The 19,472-nt window shown below is 37.2% G+C and overlaps 1 protein-coding gene across 4 annotated transcripts in view; it reads left to right on the top strand.

Moving 5' to 3' along the window:
• ptprub (protein tyrosine phosphatase receptor type Ub) overlaps window positions 1-19,472 on the top strand; it is a 223,099-nt gene that overhangs the window by 184,356 nt on the left and 19,271 nt on the right. For 2 of the 4 annotated variants that reach the window (XM_044116142.1, XM_044116140.1), the window contains 7 exons: window positions 3,732-3,804; window positions 3,891-3,967; window positions 10,506-10,523; window positions 12,067-12,103; window positions 13,710-13,807; window positions 15,261-15,377; window positions 17,099-17,253. In XM_044116142.1, the coding sequence (XP_043972077.1) occupies window positions 3,732-3,804; window positions 3,891-3,967; window positions 10,506-10,523; window positions 12,067-12,103; window positions 13,710-13,807; window positions 15,261-15,377; window positions 17,099-17,253 (575 nt within the window). The remainder of the gene's footprint in view (window positions 1-3,731; window positions 3,805-3,890; window positions 3,968-10,505; window positions 10,524-12,066; window positions 12,104-13,709; window positions 13,808-15,260; window positions 15,378-17,098; window positions 17,254-19,472) is intronic. The other 2 variants (XM_044116143.1, XM_044116141.1) reach the window with 1 other exon arrangement.

Raw genomic sequence — 19,472 nt, 5'->3', positions numbered from 1 at the left:
CCCGAGTACCAATATGACACTTTTGGTTTATATTGGGGAACTGATTGATTCATTTAAAATCCAGTCCACAGCATAGTTATACCAGTGACTTCTTGAAAACTGTGCTTATTTAATATAACAACAAGAGCTCATGACACATTTTATTTTTTTATTGTTACCTAAAATCTCTAACTTTCCTTTTTTTGGATCAAATCAGAAATTGAAAAATCCCTCAACATGTTTCAATTAAAAGATAGCAGTCGTTTATCCAGAGCAGAGTCAGAATGACTTGGACTCATTTGTGTGATCACAACCATTCTACATTTCTGATCTCTGCAGTAAAGTCATCTAATCAACTCGCCCCTGGTGTTCTTTTTCTTGCTTTTTAAGGCCTGTCATTCCTTTGCTGTTTTTCCACTATTTTCCACCCTCCTCTTTTTCTCTGTCATCTCTTGGGAACTGAGCGTCAGAGAGGTGGGAAGAGAGAAAAAGAGGGCTTAGAGATATTCTGTCAAAAATAAAAGCAAGCCAAGAGGAGAGAGGTGGACAAGGAAGGAAGCCATGAAGTAAAAGGGAGGGAACATACATTTTGAGATTCAGAAAGAAACATCTAAAGAGGCAGGGCATGAAAGAGGAGGGAGAAAGTGGGGAGGAGGATGTAATCCCAGGCTGGATTTGGATGGTTCTTGGCTGTCTGTGAGGAGAACTGCATTGTAATCCCCTGCTCCCCATTCAGACTTGGGCAGAATTTTTACAAAATTTCTCTATAGTCTCAGACAACTACAGGGATTGGACTCATATGGATGGGTATACAGTGCATCCGGAAAGTATTCACAGCTCTTCCCTTTTTCCACAGTTTCTTATGTTCCAGCTTTATTCCAAATTGTATTAAGTTGAACTTTTCCCTCAAAATTTCACACATAAATACCCTATTAGGACAATGCAGGGACAATTTGCATTAATAATAGAAAAATTATTCATAGCCTTTACTGTAATACTTTGTTGATAAACCTTTGGTAGCAATTACAGCCTGAAGTCTTTTTGAATATAATGCCATGATCTTTGCTTATCTACCGCTAGGTAATTTCATCCATTCTTTTGCCATTCCTGTCAAGATCCATCAGATTGGATGGAGTCTGAGCCCCTCCAGGACATTCACACAGTGAGCCATAGAGATGTTGGTCATGTGTTTTGGGTTGTTGTTCTGCTGACAAATGAACTCTAAACAGGCTGCCATGCGTCTTTTATTAAGGAGTGGCTTTCATCTGGCGATTCTACCATACACATTGGTGGATTGCTGCAGAGATTGTTGTCCTTCTGGAAAAGCCTTATTTCTCCATAGAGGAACTCTGAAGCTTTACAGAATGACCATCAGGTTCTTGGTCACCTGATGGTGATGAAGGTCCTTCTTCGCCAATTGTGTTCAGCTTAAAGCTGGACAATTCTATAAAAAATCCTGCTGGTTCCAAACTTCTTCCATTTATGGACAATGGAGGCTGCTGAGCTCATTGGAACCTTCAAAGCATCAGAAATGTTTTTCGATCCTTTCCAAGATTTGTGCCTCAAGACAATCTTGTTTTGGAGGTCTACAGACAATCCCTTTGATGTCATGCTTGATGTTTGACCTCTGACCTGCACTGTTAACTGTGGGACCTTATATAGACAAGTGTGTCTCCTTAAATCAAGTCCTCAATTTAAGTTGTCGCAACATCTCAGGGATGATCAGTGGAAACCTCTCAGTGCTTCATGACAAAGGCTGTGAACACTAGTGTAAATGTGATGTTTTTTGTTTTTAATACATTTTGAATAAACTTTTTCCACATTGTCATAATGGGTTATTTACATGTTGAATACCCCGACACGCTTTGAATACTTTCCGGATGTACTGTATGCAAGTCTTCATGTCTTCTTTTCATTCCCTTAAATTTTGCTTCTAACCATTCAGGCTTTCTTTCAACCCTTGAAAATGATTTTATATAATATTTCCACATTTTTTTTCCCAAAATCTATCAGTTTGTTTTGCAGAGATTGGCTGCTTTTTGTCTCACTTTCTGTACAGTACCTACTATTGTCATAGAGTCGACAAAGATTGGTTTTGTGCTGTCTCTACTTAACACAGATCACCAAAGCATTCCTTTTAAAACTGGAATCAGGTAAAATTACAAAGGTATTTAACTGTGCTAAATTCAGTTAAACCTGAGTTTGTCCCATGCCTCTCATTCTGAACGTTGACACAAAGGCAGAGCTTCTCTCAAAATAGCTTCATTAAGAAATTGTCTCTGTGCTGACACAATTTGCCCACATTCAAATTAGGCATCACCCATGCATTCAGGAGAAAGCCTGAATGCAGCCTACACTAACTTTTGTATGTTTATAGCCAGAGCAAATTGCGTAACATTCTTAAAGTGTTGCACCAATTGTGGAGAAAAATATTGTATTTTTAGGGCTGGTGGGTTTTTGCTGCAGAAAAAGAAAAGGGACGATGAAATAACCTGCTGTGCAATTGTTTTTAGAAAAATAATTTCTAATGAGTTGTATGATTTTTAAAGTTTTTTTTAGATATTTTTTTAAAAACTCAGCATCCAAACTTTGTGAGTATAATTGGTCGGTTTTGCACATATTTGGTGTACTGGATTGTAAAATAAAATGTTATTCTCTTTTTCTCCGATGATATTGCATCTGTTCCTTTATCTTGGACTTAATTGGGGTGTTTACATTTGTCTATTTATTAGCTTATTATCAAAAAGATCTACAGATAACCCTTAGGTTACAGTAGAAGCGAAGCAGTAAAATGCATAATGCTTTTCACATTTTTAAGATTTTTTAAAGATTTTTACCTCTAGATCCTGTTAATCTACTGTGGGTAGGTTTTTAAAGGCTGGTATTTCTTCTCTGGACTTTAATATGGTTAGATTCCTCATGTTTCCTCATTTCTTAAGGTGTTGACAGAAAATGATACAAACTGGAGCTATAGTTTCTAAAGAATGCCTTTGCAAATCCTTTAGAAATCTTGTTGGACTTTGATCAACATTCCTATTTAAAATATCTCAGGATATCCTGGTTCTGTAGAAGGAAAATATAAAAAAATAATTAAAGTTTTAAAATGCCTACGTAGGTGTATGATTGGTATTGGTTTCTCAAAAGGAGCTGTCTCCTGGTTTTGTTTCCCCCCAAAGCCTTTTAAGGCACCTTTGTGAGAAGAAATCCTTTCTTCTGAACCCGAATTATCTGCTCTTTTTTTTTAAACACCCACAGAAAGCAATCGACCCCAGAATCTTTCCAGTGGGTGTTGTTTTATGTCACCTGCAGCATGGATGGCTAATTAGGTATCCATTGGATGTAACGTGTCATTTTATTAAGGGAGCAAAAAGAGCAGAGAACATCTGCTGTGACCATTTAAAAAAATATGGAAAATACGATTGCCACTTATGAAGCTAAAATTATCATTTAAATCCAATTTAATGCTCCTGGCCCTTTTGACAGGTTTTTATGAATCCTTTATTTTGCATAAAACCAGTGTCCTAAAACTGTGGCTCTATTTACCTGCATCTTTCTTACAAAAGTGTCCCTGGAATTTTTTCACTTTTTGTGAACTTTTAACCACAACTTTAGTGTGTTTCATCAGGATTGTGTGTGATACATTAAATAGAATATTATTTTGAGGTAGAAAGGCCTTCGTTGTTCTTTGTTCTATGTTATTCACTGATTTTCTCTAACAAACCTTGACACAGGTTTTGCCTTTATCTATGCAGAGCTTCTTTGATGGCTGGGACTGCACCAAAAAGAAGGACAAAACCAAAGGGAGGCATGACACCTTGCTGGGATGTAAGTAATTACAAAACATTTTAGTGGAAAAACAGAAATTGTTGCGACTTTCTTTTTAAAATGTCTCTGTTACTCTGTGTACCCAGACGATCGGCACAGAGTGAAGCTCCACCCTCTGCTGGGAGATCCAAACTCGGACTACATCAATGCTAACTACATTGATGTAAGTTTAATCCTGTTGTCCTGCTGTGTGAGATTCAGATTTATCCAGCCTCCACTCTCACATCCTGCAAAAAATCGTGGTCCATCTCTCTCTCATAAGCCACCACTCTGCTGCCCCGCTTCCACCTTAGAGAGTCTATCCAATCCGACACCGGTCCCCGCAGTGTTGAGCCAGATGCCATCATTGTCAGGTGCTGCTGCAGATCCCTGACCTCCACCACCTCTGCTATCGTTTTTATTAAAACAGAGAGGAACCAATGCATTTAATTTCTGCAGAGGAGATGAGCCTTTCTGTAAAACCCCACAGTGTAAATCTCTGTGAAATTACATAGACGTCACTGATGTTTTTCAATCACCGTTTGAGGTAGTAGGAGATGATCCTTTTAACTCTTATGTGGAAAATCACAGTAAAATACATGTCTTGCTAATGTCATTCATGTGTGTTCTCATTCATAAAAAGTTTAAGGTACGTCTTGGAGAACCCATCTCTCATAAATTGAACATTTCATTAGGGATTCAGGATATTAAAGATATGCTGCTGCAAGTAGAAGTCTGTAGTTTGCTTCCCCCTGTGAAATATCCATCATAATCCACAGTTGCCATTTATTTCAGTTTTGTCAATTGAAGTCCGGGAATCTAATGTGGTTTCTTTATCTCTCAAGATTTGTTCTCAACGCTTCTCATGGGGAATTCTGCAAAGTAAATATGACACTCTGAGATCTTGAGGCAGGCTGTTGTACTCCCACTTCTGTTTGCAGATGATACGAGGTTAGCAGGAGTGATTGTAACTGATATTTATTTGAAAAATGCCATTCATAAAAACAAAATAGCCAGCTACACATCTGGATTTGATGATCTGATTTTTGGGTTCCTCCTCTTAGCCCCAGTTGTATCATCAAACTGCCTGACACTGGTTTTAACATGTATTTCCTCTTTGTTATTTGACTGTCTAGAAAGGTCAGCTCTGACGTGCTTCTACAGTGGCTGTCACAATGAGAGGGTGCTAAAAACCTGGCTTTAGCTGTAGTTATTGTAAGGGTCTCCATTAGTGTTTAGAGAGCAGAGGTGCAGGCATTAGCAGAAAAACACCACTCTGCAGCCACTACAGTCTCAGTGTCAGAGATGGTACTCTCTGACTGCCCTGACCCAGCTCTCTGAATTTATCTCCTCATCCACAGGGAAACATATTTTCAACACCTTTTGATTATTTCAGTGAAGGTTAAATGGAAAAGTTCGGATTTCTTCTGAAAGACATTTGTGCTTTCCTAACTTAGCGGGGAATGTGCGAGCTTGATGTTTCCTTTCTGTAAGGTTTGATTGTTTGCTTTAGGCACATTTCAGCTGCAGGGATCTTTCCCAGGGGCCCTTACAGTTTTCATTCTTGGCCCACTCTGTTTCCAGTAGAGGTAGGGTACCTTAGCACATCTGATTGGTTACATTTCCTGAACATTGTATTTCAGTCATCTTTGTTTAAACATCTTAAAACATCTTGCTTACTAAGAATATTTTACTGTATTAATATTTTAAAGACAGAAATAAACACAATCTCTTAACCCGATGGGTTGTTAGTAGATTTAAAGAAAGTTGAAGTTTTGACTCTTGTGGGGTGGCATCCATCTTTATGTTTTAAGCATCTGTTAATGTTGTGAGTTTAGAGGAATTTATTTTAAAATCAAAAGTTATTGATTGGTGCTGCAAGACACTGATTTCTAATCACGATCAAAGCTCCTGCTTTTCTATTCTTTGTAAATGAGACTGAACACAGAATCCTACCTGATTAAAATTGATCTAGGCTCATATAATAGTCACACCAGTCTATACAGTTTAGTGTAGGGCTTCACAATATCAGGAAACATGCAATTACAATATGATTACTAATTATTGTGGTGCAGATATCGATTGTGAATAACCAACAATTTCCTGGCTTTTTTATTTTCTCCTAAACTCTGCACCACTGTTTCTGAGCTACACTATCATGCCCACTGTCATCGATGATGCTGGCAGAATTTACATGCACAGCAAAGAATATGTGATATCCTACTAGATATTAAAGCAGTAGTTTACAATTCCAATATTGCTTCGATGTAATGATGATTTCAATTTGTAATATTGTGTAACTGTAGTTTATAGTAAAAATACAAATGTTGCAGAGTAAAATGATGGTTAAATCATTGGCTGAAGTTTTTTAGCTGAAATGATTATTTCTTTATTCTGTAGAGTTAGTTTCTCTCTCTACCTACGGAGTTTATTTCTTCTTATTTCTTTGTTGCTTTTTGTCTCACTTGGCTACATGGCATTCCCCAATCTAAAGCAATTGAATGACAGAAAATAAATAAAGCTAGATAGCATCCGCAAAAAAAAGAAAACATGGAACCGTGGCAAACTTTTCTAGTAGTAGGCTTTCTAAAGTTTGTCCAAAACCCATCAAAAGCTCATCCAGGAGGCTCACGTGAACCCAGTGCAAAGTATAAAAGCCCTACAGGGATTCACCTGCCTCAGTTAAGGTCAGTTCTCAAGGTTTACCAAGAAATTAACTGGTCAAAGTTGTTTTTAGCGAAAAAGATCCAAAGCTACCACCAATGTTGACCGAAAACAACACAAATCTCGTTCTAATATTTAGCATCTTGAAGCTTCCCTAAATTTTATGTAAATATTTTGTAGACCAGCAAGACAAAAGGGGAACTTCTTAGAAGTTGTGCGTCTTGTTGCATCTGGCATAAAATTAACACAGCATTTCAGAAAAAGGGCGTATGCCTTCAGTTGAATATTGGTGGTGGTGTGTTGGCCTTTGCTACTTCAGAACTTTGATGACTTCCTGTAGCTGATTGAACTAGAAATTATGCTCTTCATCAGAAATCTAGAAGACAAATGTCTGGCTATCCGCAAAGTAACCTAGTGAAAGAATACACTTTAATTTGATTGAGATGCTGCTTTGAGAGGGTTAGAGTGGGCCAAAATTCCTCCAGGGCAATGTAAATGACTCACTAAGGTCAGGTTGGTTAGAAAAGCTTCTCTCCTTTAACAACTTAAAAAGTGTTTTTTTATTTATTTACCCATGTTATCTTTGACCTATGTTTAGATGCATTCATAAACTGAAACTTTTAAATGTGCCGATGAAGCCACAAGCATAATAAATCTGCAAGGTGTGCAGATAGCTGTCCAAGTTTTAGGTGACATGTAGATCTGATTATTATTATGATTAACATAGACTGGATAGCATATGGTGTTCCTGAAACTGTGGTCAAATAACTATTCTTATACAGCCATTTTTCATCATTTCAGAAAATACTACTGCTATATGTGAGCTTAGGGGTGATATCTAAATTTGACCTCAATTTCTCTTCCTTTTAAAATCTCCAGTTTTAATCAGCTGCAGCGTAAAGCTCCTAAAAATGAACACATATGGAGAAAGGTTGCAACATAGTAGTGTCGTATCCTGCTGCCTTCTAACAATAAGACCTGAAACTTGAACATGAAAGGCATCGTCAAGTTCTAAGTGCTAACATTTTTCATTAGTGGCATTGTTATTTCTTGTATGACGTGCTAAATTATTTATAGGTTCAAAAATCTTTGCAGCCCAAATTACTGACAGCCATACTGTGTGAAAATGTCATGACTAGCTGCAACAAATAGTCTCTGCCAGTTTTTACAGGAGTCTGACAACTTTAAAGAAATGCTTCCTGTGCATGCTGATTGTTTTTTGTTCACTTTTATTATTAGTTGCAGTGTTTTGCATTGTCAAAAAAACAGGTGTCATGATTCACTCAAATCTAATAAGTATGGAGACATATTTTGACATTGCAACATGAAATTAAGTACAGAGGGGAAGAAAAGCTTCCAAATATTGTGCTAAGATGATTTTCTTGAAATGGCTCTCTGATGTTGATTTCTAAAACTGGCAGACTTGCAGCAAGAGACCTCAGTCAAAAAACATATAAACCAACTTGACTGTCAACAAAGCTTCTGTCATTAGCTTACTCTAAACACAAGTCACAGCTTCAACATGTCCTTGTTCCCTGGAGGTAGTCTGTGAAACACATGCAAGATTTATTTATTTATTTTTGGAAAGACACAAACACAAAGCACAATTTGCTTACAGAGACTTTAAAACATCACTCTAGTCTGGTAGGGGCAAGCTCTGCTCTCTGTCATGTTGACTTTTGAAACAGCTCTCCTGCCGCAGCTTATTTCTGAAAAGATTTCACAGCAGGACTTCTCCTTCACTTACATATAATAACAATTGAAGCCTGGCACTTGACTTGGACATCATTTTCCTGTGTTGTTACACTGCAGGCATTGCACAGTTATCAACCACCTTGTAAACAGATAGATAGATAGATAGATAGATAGATAGATAGATAGATAGATAGATAGATAGATAGATAGATAGATAGATAGATAGATAGATAGATAGATAGATAGATAGATAGATAGATAGATAGATAGATAGATAGATAGATAGATAGATAGATAGATAGATAGATAGATAGATAGATAGATAGATAGATAGATAGATAGATAGATAGATAGATAGATAGATAGATAGATAGAAGTAATACATAAGACAAATACTATCGTAGTAGCAAAAATAGTTTTTGATCTGTGTCATGGGACTGAGATCAGAGCTTTATCCTTGATCCTATTCTCTGAATATTAGTACAAAGACTCCAGGAGCTTTAACTCAGTTAAATTTGGCTACAATACAGAAGCTTTTTGTCAAAGTTGATGACATTCTTTGGTGGTTGGTAGAGTAAAGTTTCATCCTGTCAACTGTCATCTACTGATTGCTGAATACTAAGCAAAGCCTTTAGATCTTACAGTATTGTTAGCTTGATATTGTTCTTGTACAGCCTTTACCACATCATCTGTTTTTTATAGCGAAATTAAAGGAAAACTGCTTTGTGCTCCGACAAGATGGATAAAATTCACTCCAGTACTTCCTCTGGGTACCTCATTAAATGAACATATGCCGAAAGAACAATTTGATTGCTATCTATCAGAAACCAGTTTACTTCCTCTGAATATGAGACTAAATCCAGGTTTTATTCCATGTGCTTCCTTAATAAGTTGTTTTACTGACTGGTATTTTTTCATTGTTCACTTACTGATTGTAATTATGAAATGTAGTTGAAATGTGTTGTTTCAGAATCAGTCTGATGGCATGGGACTGCATTTGTTTTTAATGCACTGACGATAGTTTTGTTGTTGATTTTTGATACGTGGTTTATAAAGCTCTGATTTCCTCACAACATTTTTTTTTTTCAAATTTCACTGAGTCATATTTACCAGCATCTAACATATTCTCATTTCTGTCTCTATTGCCCATTATCATTTATATTACAAGAAAAAAAGTCACAAAATGCAATGATAACCATGATACTAAAACAAGGTATTAGTATTATTTAAAAACCTAAACACCCTAATTACAGCGATTGTTGTGTGCATGTCCTCAACAAAGTAGGTATTTCCTTTAACTATTGGATTTCCAAAAGGTTTTCAACATTTATGATTGAAGCATTTTATATGACAGAAGCTGATACAACCAAAGGATAAACCAGAATAACTGTTTATAATACATTCAGCCTTCCTGTTGTCCACTGAATGTGTCTCCTCCCGCTTAGAAGTATGTTTGTTCTTTCCTTCCTTCTTTCTTTCTTTCTTTGGTTTGTTCTTTCCTTTCTTCCTGACTTCATTCCTTCCTTTTCTCCTTCGCTCCTTCCTTTGTTCATTTCTTTGCTCCTTCCTTTCTTCTTTTCTTCCTTTACTCCTTCCTTCCTTATTATTAACACATTATTAAGATAAGAATTGGCAAGCTAAGCTGAATCTTGAAAACTAAAATGTCTATGCAAATAAAACCTTATAATCGAGATATCTATTAAAATGCTCATTTTCCCTGATCTTATTTTGAAACATCCCTAAGATAGTGAAGATATCTACGTTTCAGTTCTTGTCTTTCAGTAACATCATGCAAACAGATGAGTTCTGTCTTTTACAGATGATTGATTTTCCATCCAGTCAGTCAGAGCTGATCACACTGTTTCAGTCGTCAGCTGACTTGTTGGTGCATCTATAAATCTGAATCTGATTGCAATCGATTGGATAAATTTTTAACAATTTAACGTTTTTTTCTTAGAACTACTTTGGTTGTTGAGCTGCCGTATGACTTGAATGAAATGCAAAAACTGTTGCCATTGTGTTAAAATAATGTTTCATTTAGCAGCCTATTGCAAGTGAGAAACACAATTCAGAAAGAATCCTTGATGTCATTTAACACCAAAAGTAAACAAATAAATTAATACATTTTGCAAATCTTACCTTCAATATTAGAATAGACGTCAGTAAACCCCTATAATTTAATGTCGTTAATAAACACTATGGATGTGTGTTAACATAAAATTTAGTCTTGCTTTTTGCGCAAACATCTCTGCATACTCACAGACCTCCCACTTGTCTGTAACTCCTAAGCTTCTTTCATTAACTAGCCTGTGTGTCTTCTTTTTCTACTCCCCATCCCACCTCCTCGACCTCGGACCCTGTAGATTCGGATTAACAGGGAAGTAAGTACTTCACTGCTCATTCTTCTGGCTCCCATCACTTTATTTCTCCTGTCCCCTCTCCATTCGCTTTCAGCTGTCCTCTATCCACAAGTGCTCGAAGGTCGGAGAGTTTCAGGTGCACATTTGATCAAAAACAAAAACAAAAAACCCCTTTTTAGTTAAGGATTTAAAATGAACACAAGGAGATGTGTCCTCTCTGGATAGAGGACCCTGCTGTCTTTGTTAGGTTTTTTTTTTTAAGTGGCCAAGAATCAGGAAGTTTAGTTACTATGGCAACTGTCTGAAGAAGAGGAGTGGTTGTATTCCCGATGATCAAGTTTGGCCAGAGCCTGAGGAATTGTGGATAGCGGGCCTTGCAGCAACAGTCATCCATCTCCATTTTAAATATTTCCCTCAGTTTAAATGGCAGGATGAGATTTGGAGCCGCAATACGTCAGCAACATGGACGGACTTGATATTTTAGGAGAATGCCCTCTGCAAAAAGATGAAAACATTTTTTAAAAAGCATTATCTGCATGGACTGCTGCATGAAGCGGACTTGATGAGAGCTGGTGGGCTCGAGCTGGAGTTCATGCCGATTATTTTTGACCCGCCTTGTTCACTCTGCAGACTCATGGTAGTCGTGCAATTGCAGCATCAATTATCCCTTCAGCTGCTCCTCTTAATCAACAGTGAACCACGGCATCAGAGTGGCTTTCTTGACGACATTTTCTTAGAATCGCAGCGGTTAGCTTACCTGTACATTTATTTTCAGCAGAAATGTCTTTGAACAGTTTGCGCTCCCTCAAAGTGTTTTTAATTCATGTGGTCTTTGTCATGTTTGTTTGGCTCAAGGCTGTAGAGGTGACACGTCATTGTTCATTCATATTCACCCCATGTACACTGTGTGAAAACATCTATTATCTATAACAATGGATTCTTTGTTTCATACAAAGCTTTTCAGACTGTTTTGAGGCTTATGATTAATTCCAGTTTTGAAGAAGGTTCTAGTTGCTATTATTCTACTGTTGCACTAGATTGCCCTATCACATTGGGGGAATTTATATATAACTCAACCTGCTCTTGGTAAATTCAGCAGCCCAGGTAGACAACACAGTGAATCTTCATTGAATTTTTTTCTCCCCTCCTTTTTCTAGCATACTGTGTCATGAAGGACATTCTTTGGTAAATTAGGCATCTAAACTGAAACAGTTTGAGGTCCTGGTTGTTATGTCTCCAGTGAATAGCTGCAGGGACTCAGTCATTGTTCTTTCACTTACCTCTTTTTTTTTCTAAAATGTCCCAGGACTCCTACATTTTTAAGAGGCCCAAGCTTCAAACACTTTGTGTACTTGCTGAGAGCAACATTATATGGATTCATCAGTAGAAATGGTAGATAATTGTAAAGTAAGCTTGTTGCAGAAAGGGTCATTTTCAAAGGAGGGGAGAAGAGGAAAGAAGGGAAGGAAGGAAAGGGGAAAGACAGACACATACCCCCTCCCTTACAGCTGTGCCTGAGGCTCAGATGGCTTACTCAGCATGTCATCTCTCTTCTCTCTTTCAGGGCTACCATCGATCCAACCACTTCATCGCCACTCAGGGTGAGTATTCCCACAAGGCTAGAGTATATATTTCTGTGGATGTATGCGTGTGTGGATTCAGTAATAGTGATTTTTCGTTTTTTTTAATTTTTTTTATCACTATTGTAGTTTAGCAGTTTGATTATATTCTATCCCAGGATTCATTTCATCCACCCATTTGCGGCTACGTAGACAAAACCAAAAATGACAAACAAAAACAATAAAGACATAATCTAAAGACAAACTAGATTATATGCTTTTCTACATCCTTAGATTTTAGACTACCTATGGAAGACAAGTTGTAATGTTACAATTAAAAATGTGAATTTCAGTGAAAGGTTATGTGAAAAACCGACACAAATTGCAGCGCAGTTATGAAATGGAAGGAAAATTATGCAGAGTTTTTCCAAATTAAAATCTAAAAAGTGAGAATTTCTTTCCAAATCTCTTTAGTTTTAAATACTTAAATAAAATCCTGTTCAAATAATGGAAGTCATTTAATTATTTTTGAAAATTCAACTGTGTCTAATTTAATATTAGTATAACTCCGGCTTGTCTCTGAAGGCTTCAGAGATTTGTTTGGAAAACATTGAAGAACAAAATGATCTTAAATCCAAGAACTTTTAAATACAGTTATATTTTGGAACAACTCTCCAAACTTTGACAATCTCTCATAGCTCTGTACAATCCATTATCTAAGAATAAAAAAAGGATGGCTCAGCTGCTAACTTTGCATGATGTTACCATTAACTTTAACTAAGGGAGGCAAGGATATAATTGGCGAAGCAGCCGGGTTTACTCTGGAGGAGCTACAGATATCCATGGTGTAGGCGAGGAAACCTGCCTACACTTCACAACACTTCTTAGAGGATTTTATTTGGAAAATATTTTGAAAGCATAGTTTATCTTCCCTTGACTTCACAGTTATGCTTTGGATCTTAATCAAAATTTGAATAAAAAGCTAAAGTAGTATCAATGCTTTATTAAAACCCTGTATTTCAGCTGTGATATGTTCCTTATTATGCAACAAATTCCCAGTGTAACATTTGCTGACCAAATATAGAACTACCCCTATATGGGAGTCATTTGGTGGGAAAGTGTTGACAAACTTTTCTCTGCTGGTTTTGAACCCTGTGGATTGTTGCTTTCTATGCAGCTCCCATTCAGAGGTCTGGGAGGATCTGCTCATCTGCTTATCTTCCACCAGCAACCCCCTCCTGGTAGACTCAGAGAAGCAGATAAAACTTGCAAGAGACAGAAACGATTTCAGCTTCGCTTTTGTCTCTTTCAATGTTTCTTTTCCAGTTTCCATGCTGTGCATTGCTTCCTAAATGTCTCCTCCTTTGATGACAGTGAATGACTTTTGGTCTGCCGGACTTCCATCATCAGCCACTGCTGTTGCTTTGGTCACCCATCACCCTTTTTTCCTTCTGACTGCTTGAAATGGCCAAAATCATTATTTACGGCATAATTTTAAGAGGCAGAACTCTGTCATCCAGAAAAGGCCACTTGGGTCACTCTTAGGAACAAACTTACAACTAGCAAGACATCTAAAGTTGATAACACAGGCTTGTATTATCAACTTATTTTGTGTCTCTTTTTGTTATTCCTTCCCTCTTCCCACTAGGACCAAAGCAGGAGACACTGTACGATTTCTGGAGGATGGTGTGGCAGGAAAACTGCTTCAGCATCGTCATGATCACTAAGCTGGTGGAGGTTGGCAGGGTATGTTATATGCACTCTCCTCTTATCCCCCTTCTGTCACTGTTCAGAGAAGTACTGAAACCATTAAAAGGGAACTGTTTGGTGTCTAAATAAGAAGCTTTTATGTCTTTGATGGGCATATGCCTCGCAGAATGCTGAAAGCTGTTATATATTATGCTAATTTGCCTTCTTTTTTTCAGCTGTAGATCAAGCTGTTAAACATGCTGTTCACTTATGAATCATGATATATCATAAAAGTTTAATATAAGGTTAACTGTTAGAAATAGTCAAGCTATTTTTTTGTCTGTTCATTAGTGATGATTTTTATTTGAACTCTTAAAAACAATCTTCTTTTTGTCATTTTTACTAATAAAATCTGTATTAAAATCGTGTCTGGACAACCGTGTTGCTAATAACTCCATGACACTTTTGCTCATCTGGTTAGTCTGTGAAGATACACAGCAGAATTGCCTTTCTTCTGATTGGATATGGCAGCAAACACTTTTCGTAGTGAAAGGTAAAGTTGAGGTTATTCTTTTTCTCAGCTTCCTCACTGTTAAGCGCGTACAGAGGGAGATGGACAGGACAACCAAACACAAAACTGTTCCAGGGCTGGAATAAAATGGGGCTGGGCCGAAGGGCGCTGGATCTAAAGTGGAAAATATGTATTACAGACGGGATGGGGAAAACGGGATTTGTACTTGATTTGTCTGTTTCTGAGCAGTTTTCTAAAAAAGTGTAAAATAAAATGTGCGTGACAGTGTGTCTGTCCTTGTATATAGATAGCATATTGATGTAGAACTATTATGTTTCACCTCACATGCACCATAAACTCATCCTGAAGCACCTCATCCTTATCAGACAGAGCAAATGAAACATATCACCTCAGCAGATGGTTAAAATGATGCCATTTTTCCAGCAGAACCCCTCATGCAATTTGGTTCTCCATCTTTACCTTTACCTTTACCATAAAAAAATCAGTAAGTGAAAATTATAAGTGGTCTGTGTGGCAGAATCCAAATAATACCTCCATTGTATGTGGAAAAAAAAAAAAAATTCTCCCATTGTGTTGGGTGATGTTAACATAAAATGATGCACTTTTGTTCATTATGCTCCCTGGCATTATGTTGTTATTTTGTATTTTTTCCTCTTCGCCTTGCAAGATAAAACATGGGCAGACAAATAAGTAGTGCAGCATTTCACGGGTAACTCTGAGGAACTACATTTTCTGCTCAGACATATTTAGTTAAATCTGGCCAAACTACCATAAAATACATTCATACATTCTATAAATATCCTAACACAAAAGTGTTAGAATATTTTAAAGTGTATTTTTTTTAAAGATTTTAGAACAAAATATATGAAAAAAGGTTTCATATTTCTAATTTTTGACACTTTTCCACAGATGTATAACGGAACAGAAAGACGAGGTTGGTTCAAGTTCTGAAATGTTGCGTTGCTTGTTTTTAAACAGGTGAAGTGCTGTAAATACTGGCCTGATGACAGCGAGATGTATGGCGACATCAAAATCACTCTCCTTAAGACAGAAACTCTGGCTGAGTACACAGTTCGCACCTTTGCCTTGGAGAGGGTGAGTTAATGTCCATCTTAGATTTCCCATAAAGCTGTCATTTTGTTTTTGTCATAACGTCCCCTGCAGTTTTTTCATGGCAAAATCTAGTGCTCTTTATTGAATTTCACAGTAGCTGCACCCACAACAAGGTCCCCATGTTGCCTAGCAGAGCGAAAAGTAAAATTAAAGGTAGAACATGAATAGAAGGGATTAGATGCTTGACAGGACTTTGTGCTGATGGATGTGAGGTCCACATTTTAATCTGAGAGGAATTAACACCAGCAGCTATGCGCCTACCCCCGGCTTGTTTCCATCATCGCTGCTACAGTGCGGTGCCCCTGACGGCCTCCATCCTGTCAATCTCCAGGGGAGATCTCTCACTGGAAAGGCTCAGAGTGAGGCTGGAAAGATTGTGGCACAAACACAGGATTATCATCACACCGTCACATTCGCTCTCACTTGGGGACACGTGCGTGCTTATTTAAATCAGGATGAATTTGGAAACTGGTGACAGTTTTCTTTTATTTTCAAAGCTCTTTGAGTTTTTTGGGGTTTATGTTTTCAAAAACCAAAAAGAGAAAAGAACATTTGCTTCAATTTGTCATCTCTGAACAAAGGACGAAATTGCTGTGTGACGGTAGAAAACCACAGAGACTCTCAACCATCTGTAAGGTAAACTCGGATGCTGAGGTGTAACCATCAGCGGGAAATAACGCTCCATTTGAATATTTTGTAGTAAACACAAACAACCCTCCTAAAATGGAAGCCTGAAATTCCCAAATCGACGGGATCATGTCTATTATCTATATTATAACATGTTGCAGAGTTGGGGAAGATACATAATGGTCAGGGAAACGATATGAACAACAGCACACAAAATGTTCGAGTCGACAGTGTGTCCTGCCACTCCCTGTCTGATGGTAAATGTTCTCATGGGTGTTCATACTGGGCGCCATGTTTTGTTACAATTTCCATAAATAATGTATCGCAATGTAACTGAATCAAATCAAAATTTTACTTTCACGAGGAAGACTATCTTTCATATAGTTCTGCTTCATCCTTGTGAGTCTCCCTCAACATCTGGAATCTGTTCATATGAGGTTAATATTAACATGTACTTTAATCTAAAAATTTAGGAAACAAAAGTTGTGTTAATATGAAATTACCTCGGTAGAATAAACATGAAGCTTGATCCTGTTTTTATTTTTTACAGTTTTACTTAAATAATTGCTTATCTTAGACTAAAGTTATTTATAAAACTAAGACCAAGCTTAGTCATAGAGCATGATCAATGGGATGCCGTTATGGACAACCAGTAAGTAAGCAACAAGGACAAAGTTTACAAAGAAATGCACACTGATGTCTCTTCTGCCATTCTTCACCGTCGTGTTTAGTTTAAAGGCAGTGAGAATAATGGAACTGTAAAAGAAAAAGAAAAATCTCGTTCTTGTTGCCTCTTTATGCCTGCATACTGTCTGACCAACAAGGCTATGCTACAATGACCGTATTTTAGTTTCTAGACTACAAGTGAGTCAGAGTGCAATCCAACGTCTAACGAGGTTAGGTCTAGATTTTAGCAATAATTTTGTTATAATTTTTACAGTTTCCATGAAGCTTAGTAAAATCTGTACATTCCTCTGATTGAATGGAGTGATGACATAAAATGGGGGAGTAGCTATTCACTTCTTTCATTGTTTAGGTGCCTGTGTGTATAAACATTACTCTTTTCCCGTTGACAGAGAGGATACTCAACCAAGCATGAGGTCCGTCAGTTCCACTTTACATCCTGGCCTGAACACGGCGTGCCCTATCATGCCACCGGACTGCTGGCTTTTATACGCAGGGTGAAAGCCTCCACGCCTCCTGATGCTGGCCCCGTGGTGGTCCACTGCAGGTAGGGTCCCAGTACATTTAATGCACACATCACTCCCAGATAACAGCTGTATTTTTATATGATAGGTTTAATTTTAGATTTATCACTTGTTTATTATCTTTATCTTGATAATGGCAGTAAAAAAACTACCTTTTAACTTTTGAGTTGTTTTCATACCCTTCTATGACTTGCCCTCTTTCTTAATTCTCCAATTTGCCAAACACATTTTGTGCTTTTTGTTGCCTTTTGCCAGGTCTTGGTTGAAAAATGTTTAAATTAAATTTGGGCTAAGCCTCAGTTTGGTGGTTAGTTTGCTTAAATGTGTAAGAGTTGAATCAAAATGTGGAAGAAGGGAGAGGAAAAAGGCGAATGTACAAACTAAATGCATTATGTGAACACATACAGTCCCATCTCTCCAGATATTAGACAGTGTTAATTTACTTCTTTGGTTTAGTAGTATTCAAGTTTCACAAAAAGCCCACACTTCAACATTTCCTTTCATGCCTGCTCTCATAGTTTGGGTTGGTTTGAGATAAACAAAACAATGTTCAAGCATCCAACAATCTAAAACACAATAAATGATGCTATAAAGCAGGGGTGTCAAAGTCAAATGGACGGAGGGCCAAATAAAAAATTTAGCTATGTCGACAAGATCAATGTTCATTGAGATTTTTAAATGACGACGGTCTAGGTCTAGTCAGGAGGATCAAAAGGGGGTGCCACACTCTCGCATTTTTTTTTCAGACGGGTGCCGCTTTGCTGGGTTCTTCTATTCATCCCAGAGAAAATCTTCTCGGTCGGATGTGGCCTGGCCTTGACTCTGACATATGTGCTATAAAGTGACTCCATCAAATTATAGAAAAAAAAAGGTGATGGCTTAAATGACAATCTCCTTGCTATTTCTACTTAATTGTACTTTAAGATGATGTCTAATTTTGAGTTTTCAGTTCAGGAATCCTACATTTTGTGGTTTTGTGCAAGACAGGACAATTTATCACAATTTTATAGTTGGTATAGTTGTATCCAATATAAATACGCGGAGAAACTGCCTGAAGTGCAATAAATGTTAGCTAATTATTTTAGGATATTCATCCTTTCTGTGTCTGGTATATATTTGGGTACAATAGTTGTTTATTGCAGCACATAAAAATCTTTTACAGGGTAGGGAGGGGGGTAAGGTGGTAAAATCATTAAGAAGCTATTTCTTCAGTGCCTAAGCAGCTGGTGTGGATGAGCTGGAAATAGTAATTTTATTTTCCAGTAGCTAGATTGATAAGTCGTTTTTTAAGGTTTAAACGTGCCATGAACCCAAAGTAGGAAGACATTAATACTTAATTAATAATTCATATTGTTCACAAACATTATCACATATCAGATTTTTTCTTTTCCAATATCATGCTGCCCCACCCTCATACATTATTTGTCACTGGAAATTTTTACATAAAGTCACTTTACAATTCCCACCAGATGCTCTGTTTTAATGAAACAGAAGCCCTGAGTGGAAACAAAGGTCAATAAGCACCTGTGTCGTCTTACCTTATAAACATTTGGAAACAGGTTTCATCATACACTGTTTCTGAACAGGATATGATATAAATATATATACATACATAGAATTGATCTAACAGGCTTCCTGTCCAAAATCATAATAGCCTGATTGTTTATCACCTTTAGTAGCTTGATTACTTTTGGTGCTGCTTGTGACACAGAGGTTGAAAGTTAAAACAACAGAGGGAAAAAAAATCGTGAAATGTCTGAAAGTATTTGCATCATCAAACAGTGGATATCTAATTTGTCTACAGGTGTCCACATTTTCTTTTGAGACTAAATAGCTTCACATGCTTATCAAACAGTCCAACAGATACCAGGATGGATTATCTCTGAGAATGATTTCTTAAGCTTAAAATCGTCACTAACAATTAAAGGGTGAATAAAATAAAATATATGTATATATTTTTTTCTTTTTGTATTCAAAGTGGGAGTTTTTAATCACTATTAGACTTCAAGTAGTGGGATAGTTGTGTGGAAATGTGCTTTACAGCCATATATAAAGGTGTGCCACACTGTGTGCAGCATCTGAAGGACTTGCAGGAAACTAGAAGTCCTAAGTAGAATTCCAGATCCAGAGATTGTATTGCAGCTTCAAAAATATATAATGAAGCAAATAAGGCAGTGTATGGTACATAAAAGGACAAATACCTATTTTAGCTACAAAGGCTGCTGCTGCTAATGAGCCTGGC

This window comes from Gambusia affinis, linkage group LG05 (genome assembly GCF_019740435.1).
Source record: "Gambusia affinis linkage group LG05, SWU_Gaff_1.0, whole genome shotgun sequence".
Lineage (NCBI taxonomy): Eukaryota > Metazoa > Chordata > Actinopteri > Cyprinodontiformes > Poeciliidae > Gambusia > Gambusia affinis.
Note: the sequence above shows the minus strand (reverse complement) of the source record. Positions and strands in the feature narration are given on the sequence as shown.